At 48.5% G+C, this 6,000-nt stretch overlaps 1 protein-coding gene across 9 annotated transcripts in view; it reads right to left on the bottom strand.

The window, feature by feature from the left end:
• Positions 1-380: 380 nt before the first annotated feature.
• Odf2 (outer dense fiber of sperm tails 2) overlaps positions 381-6,000 on the bottom strand; it is a 40,137-nt gene continuing 34,517 nt past the window's right edge. For 4 of the 9 annotated variants that reach the window (XM_070014753.1, XM_070014749.1, XM_070014756.1 and 1 more), the window contains 4 exons: positions 4,755-4,855; positions 3,192-3,354; positions 2,401-2,526; positions 382-1,115 (listed from right to left, as the gene is read on the bottom strand). In XM_070014753.1, the coding sequence (XP_069870854.1) occupies positions 927-1,115; positions 2,401-2,526; positions 3,192-3,354; positions 4,755-4,855 (579 nt within the window). In that variant the 3' untranslated portion in view covers positions 382-926. Of the gene's footprint in view, positions 1,116-2,400; positions 2,527-3,191; positions 3,355-4,754; positions 4,856-6,000 lie in introns of all 9 variants that reach the window. The other 5 variants (XM_070014752.1, XM_070014750.1, XM_070014751.1 and 2 more) reach the window with 3 other exon arrangements.

Genomic DNA, 6,000 nt, shown 5'->3' with positions numbered 1-6,000 from the left:
CATATAAACAGAAAAAGACAGAAGTGGCGCTGTGGCTCAAATGGTAGAGTGCTAGTCTTGAGCTGAAGAGCTGAGGGACAGCGCCCAGGCCCAGAGTTCAGGCCCCACAGCCAAAAAAAGTAAAATACATACACATCCCATCCCCTCTGTATCAGCTAAACAGAGTAATGCCATACAAAGTGTATTCACTCCAGACATCTTGTGCATTATAAAGTGAGAGTGCAGAAAAAGCATCTTTGCTAAGATGAAAAACCTTATGATTCAAGAATCAAGTATTTTGAAAGCATTTATTAACTCTCTTTGCAGCATTTTACTTAGCAACTTTTTTAAAAGATAGGTAAATCATCTAAAAGAACCTTAAATAATTATAACTTCTTGTAAAGTCACAAAAATATTTCAATAAGAAATGCATTCTAGTCATACAAAGAGAAACAAATATGGATTACACTTGTAAGGCCAGACAGATACAAGCCCCCATGTGGGCCTACTCTGAAGTACTTATGGGCTCACATGACCTCAAAGGAAACTCAGGTATGAAAGGTTCCACTGGCACTGGGAAAAACACTGAATCCTGCTGGTTCAGGTCAGAAGAAACTCAAGACATCCTCAAAAAATGTGGCCTGGAAAAAATGTCTAAACATTCTCTCAGGAGAGGAAAAACAGAGTTGGAATGAATTAAAACTCTGGTATCCTAATTTAGTAAACTTAAGGCTTCCATCAGAAAATTCTATCAGGGAAGAGATAACCAAGTGCTTCTTCGCTTCTTTGCCTGCTTGCTAGGGACTTTCCTAGAGTTGGTCGCCAAGAACAAAGCCCTGATCACACCAAATCATTGGAAGAGGATAGCTAAGTGGCTTTCCCACTATGGCTTGGCAGCTCTCAGCTCCCCAGTATCAGGCAGGACTCCCAGCCCTCTACAGACAGCTTCAGACAGGTGGAGACCGGGAGCGGATGGGAGAACTGGTCAAGTAGGAGGTATAGGGACCCTCCCCAAAAACATTGGCATAAGAGGACTTGAGAAACTGGACATAGTTCTGCATGCTGCGGTTGGTACTCTCTGACTGCTCCAGACGGTCTTTCAGGTCCTGCAGACGGCTCTGGTAACGGCGGTCAGACTAAGAAAAGAAGCAGAACATAGGCTGAGCTTGCAAGATGTAAGAAAGGCAAAGCAGACACACACAGGCCTTGCTTACAAGGATGCCACGTCTCAAGGAGGCTAATAGGGCATAAGTGGCTAATAGGTATGAGTTGTTTTTGTTTTATGTTTTGGACAATCTGAGGGTGGGCAAGCACTTTGCCATTTGAGCCATGTATCCAGCACTGACTGTTTTCTTCTGTGTGTGCGTGCATACACACTGGTCCTGGGGCTTGGATTTAGGGCCGGCTGCTATTTTGCTTTTTTTTTTTTTTTTTTGTCAGTTGTGGGGCTTGAATTCTGGATCTGGGTGCTGTTGCTGAGTTCTTCAGCTCAAGGCGAGTGCTCTACCACTTGAGCCACAGTGCCACTTCTGGTTTTCTGGTGGTTAATTGGAGATAAGAGTCTCACAGATTTTCCTGCCCAGGCTGCCTTTGAACTACAATCGTCAGATCTCAGCCTCCTGAGTAGTTAGGATTACAGGTGTGAGCCACTGGCGCCTGGCTACTGTTTTGCTTTTTAAAAGTATGTTTTCAATGCGTTGCCCAGGACAGCCTGAAAACTTCTAGGCTTAAATGACTCTCTTAGCTAGCAACAGTCTCTAGCAAGCTCAAAACCCTGAGTTCAACCCTAATACTACCAAAAATGGGGGACAGTGACCAGAATCTACCTAGGTATCCTTCAAATATGTACAACGGACTGGATGATAACAACAACAAAAACTCTATCATAACTGGGCACTGGTGGCTCATACCTGTAATCTTAACTACTCAGAGGCTGAGATCTGAGGATCTCAGGTTTGAAGCCAGCTTGGGCAGAAAAGTACCCATGAAACTCTTTTCTCCAATTAACCGCACAAAAACTGAAAGTGGAGCTGTGGCTCAAAGTGGTAGAGCACGAGTCTTGAGCAAAAGCGCTCAAGGACAGAGCCCAGGCCCTGAGTTCAAGCCCACAAACTACCAAAAAAAAATTGTAGGGATGGGAAGGTGGCTCAGTGGTAGAGCGCTTGCCTTGCATGCATGAGGCGCTGGGTTCGATTCCTCAGCACCACATAAGCAGAAAAAAAAAGTCGGAAATGGCGCTGTGGCTCAGGTGGTAGAGCACTAGCTTTGAGCTGAAGAGCTGAGGGACAGCGCTCAGGCCCAGAGTTCAGGCCCCACGACCGGACCCCCCCCCCCAAAAAAAAAAATTGTATCAGATTAGTGAAATCAAAACAACAGAATGGGTTGCCTTCTCTTGTGGTCCTGCTCAGCAGCCTGACTCACATCATCTCGGGTACGCCGCAGCTGACCAAGCTCAGTTTTGGTTCTGCTTAGCTGGGTCTCAAGATCCAGGATTTTGCTCTGGGCTGCTCGTTCCTTGGTGACTGCCTGTTCCTTGGTCTGCTCCACCTGCACAGAAGGCAAAGCAGTGGGACTGGCTGGCTTTGTACAGGGATACTTGGGCAAGGAGAAGGCTGGCCACTCCCACTACCTGGTCAGAGGCACTTGGAAACCAGTGTGGAAAGCATTTCTTGGAGCCTTGGGACAGGAGCAAGCTATGGGGCCTCCTGCAAGCCAGCTTTGCCTGACCTTACCCAGCACTCCAAGAGCCATCAGTTAGCATGGTAAACCCAGGTGAGTCCCAGGAGGGAGAAAGTAAATGAGCAAATCAAAAAGAAAGGTGGAACTCTGTGTCATAAATGCTCACTTGATTCTCACAGCAAACTCAGGGACTAAACACAGCCATTTTTCAGGTGAGAGACTAGCTGACAAAAATTATTTGTCCAAGCCGGGCGCTGGTGGCTCACACCTGTAATCCTAGCTACTCAGGAGGCTGAGATCTGAGGATCGCGGTTCAAAGCCAGCCCGGGCAGGAGAGACCGTGAGACTCCTATCTCCAATAAACCACCAGAAAACCGGAAGTGGCGCTATAGCTCAAGTGGTAGAGCGCTTGCCTTGAGCTGAAGAGCTAAGGGACAACGCCCAGGCCCAGAGTTCAAGCCCCATGACCGACAAAAAAAAAAAAAAAAAATTATTTGTCCAAGGTACACACAATTAGGAACACTGAGACTGACCTGCCGCCTGGCATCTTCAATGGCACTTTCCAGCTGCCTTGCCAAGGACCCGCACTCCCGGGTTTTCTCCTCCAGCCGCAGCTGGGCCTGATGGATTGCCTCTTCCCTCTTGGCAATCACCTGTAGGAACTCGACATTCTGGGCACTGGTCGCCTCCAGTTTCCTAGGTGAAAGCACAGAATCAGACCCAGCACTAACCCAGTGGACTTGCTCCACCTCGCCAGGGGGGCTGTGCCGCTGCCTGGACTGGGGGTTCTCATCACGCCAAGAGTCTCCAAGGAGCCGTGGGAGGAAACCAAAGCAAACTGCAGGTCAGCAGGGCGGCCATGGCACTGTGCAGCTGGAGCGGCTGGTCAGAGAAGAGTGTAAGTAAAGGAAAGAGCAGGTTTAGGTGAGCGAGCACTGAGCTGCATGTTCCTTGTCACATGGAATACTCTTCAAACTGAGCCTGAGAAGGGGGAGACCATTGGCCTGATGTCAGCACAGCTGGCAGGTATCAGCAAAACCTCTCCCTTCAACTTTTGCTATTCCTTGATGCCACCCCACTCCAGCAAAGGGCTGGAATATTCCGCCTTTCATGTGACAGCCTTGAGGTAGCTATGGCCATGCAAGTGTACCCACTCCATCCCCATCATTTTTTACATTTAAAGAGTATGGCAAGTCTTTCTGGAGTTGGCTGTATCTTCCACAACAGCAGGGCAGAGTGGAGCTGAAGCACAGAAGGCAGCAACCAATTCTGGCCTCCCTTAGGCTGCAGTCTGAGCTGAGACCAGACCGTGCGGGCTCCAGCCCTCCTTTCATAGGGACTAAGCTGACCCCGGAGGAAGACAGCCATCTGTCTAAGTCACAGCTTTGAGTGTTAGCCGTGTGACCTTAGGCAAACCACAACCTTTTCCCATCTCATACTCCTCACATTTAATGTTGTATCTACAAACCTGACTCAATCATCTCTCCACACTGGGTAATGTGCTAAGCCCTTTACAAATATCCTTTCACTGAAGTATCCCTGCACCTCAATTTCCCCTACAATGACCAGTTAAGTGACTTACTCAAGGTCACAATGCAATCAGTGGCAGAGCTGAGGACCCAAGGCCAGGGCTTCTGATTCTGAAAGGCGTACACCCCACTTCTACTGCCTTCAGCCAACAATAAGTAACAGAGGGGACTTGGATAGGGAAGTCATGGAAACAAGGATCGGGAACAGGGAAGTACCCACGTTGGTGGGTAGAGCAGACAGGAAAGTACCCATGTTGTTGTCGACTTGTTCAAACCGGGACCTGCTGGTTTCGTGGCCCAAGCATGCTATTGATATATAGCAGTGCTAAAGGGTAGGCTGACCTTGATCACAACATTGAGGGTCATCTCTCCAGGTTGAGACCCCCCCTTCCTTCTGCACAAAGCTTACCACTACAATGGAAGTGGCTCTTCCTCTGAGGTCTGCCTAGCACCTTCCAGGGCCTTGAGTCCCTCAAACACTTCCGCACACTAAGCACAAAAGCAGCTAAGTGGCTGAAAGTCTCAGGTCCTAGGAAGAGGACAGAGATGGGACCAAGTGCCTCTAACCTCTCCAGTTCATCCACCTTCAGACTCAGCTGTTTATTTTCCTTCTGGGAAGCCTGCTGTTTCTCTCTCGCCATCTCCAGCTTGTCCCCCTGATGTTCGATCTAAAATGACAGGAACATAGACTGGTTTATGAAGGAATTTCTAGCAGGGAAAAATCATGAAGGAATTTTCTCTTCTCCCATTCATTCACACCCAGCAAGAGGCATGCTGTCCTCCAAGGGTGTCCAAGCCCAAACCATAACCTGGACAGAAGAGCAGGCCCCAATCCAAAGGCTTCCCCACATTGGAGAAGACAGATGAGGCTTTGAAGAACCTCGACCACGATGTTTTCTTGATCACGAGAGGCCCCTGGAGGCCCAGCTGGGATTGGAACATGAGAAGGCCAAAGCAGGTGGTGGCCAGGTACAATTTCCCAATTATGATGTTGGCACCATCGATTTCGTCCTACCCTCTTAATCCATTAGACTTGACGGATGTGAGATGTTACCCAAAGGGCTGCGTTAGGCCAAGGCCTAAGGTACTAGGATTCCAAAGGCCCAGGATACTCATTTAACAGAGGAGGTGACAAGTTAGGATTCGAACATGGACTTGGGAACTACAGAGCACTGGCTAGGTCCCACTCCCCCTTAATACCTAGGAGCTTGTATGACATTAGGGGATCAGTTATCCCTTCTAGACCTTGGGCTACTACTAGGAAAATAGATTTCTAGGGGAAAGAAATGCAAAGGCTGAGCACAGAGCAGGCTCTCAAAAAATGGCAGCTGCTAGCTGGGTGCAGTGGCTTATACCTGTAATCCTAGCTACTCAAGAGGCTAATATATGGGGATTGCAGTTCAAAGCCAGCCCGGGCAGGAAAATCCATGAGACTCTTATCTCCAATTAATCACCAGAAAACTGGAAGTGGCAATGTGGCTCAAGTAGTAGAGCACTTGCCTTGAGCTGAAGAGCTGAGGGATAGTGCCCAGGCCCTGAGTTCAGGCCCCACAACTGACACAAAAAAAAAGAGAAAAAGAAAAAGGTAGCTGCTTTTTGGTTATTCCTAGGATTCAAGTCCAGAGAGGGAAGGGGTCCTCCTGCTCAGGTCACACTGACTGACATAGGATGTCCAAGACATCACCAGCAGTAGCAGGGTTCCAGTAACCAGAGGCAGAATGCTTTTGCAGAGAGGGGCTGCTTGCTTCTGTCTCTCAGCACAGAATCTCACACAATGGCTCTGCGAAGAGTAAGGAGAGGAGGTTAAAGCTAA

Source organism: Dipodomys merriami, unplaced genomic scaffold (assembly GCF_024711535.1).
Source record: "Dipodomys merriami isolate MVZ:Mamm:240054 unplaced genomic scaffold, mDipMer1.0.p SCAF_11, whole genome shotgun sequence".
Lineage (NCBI taxonomy): Eukaryota > Metazoa > Chordata > Mammalia > Rodentia > Heteromyidae > Dipodomys > Dipodomys merriami.
This window is presented reverse-complemented; position numbering and strand designations above follow the sequence as displayed.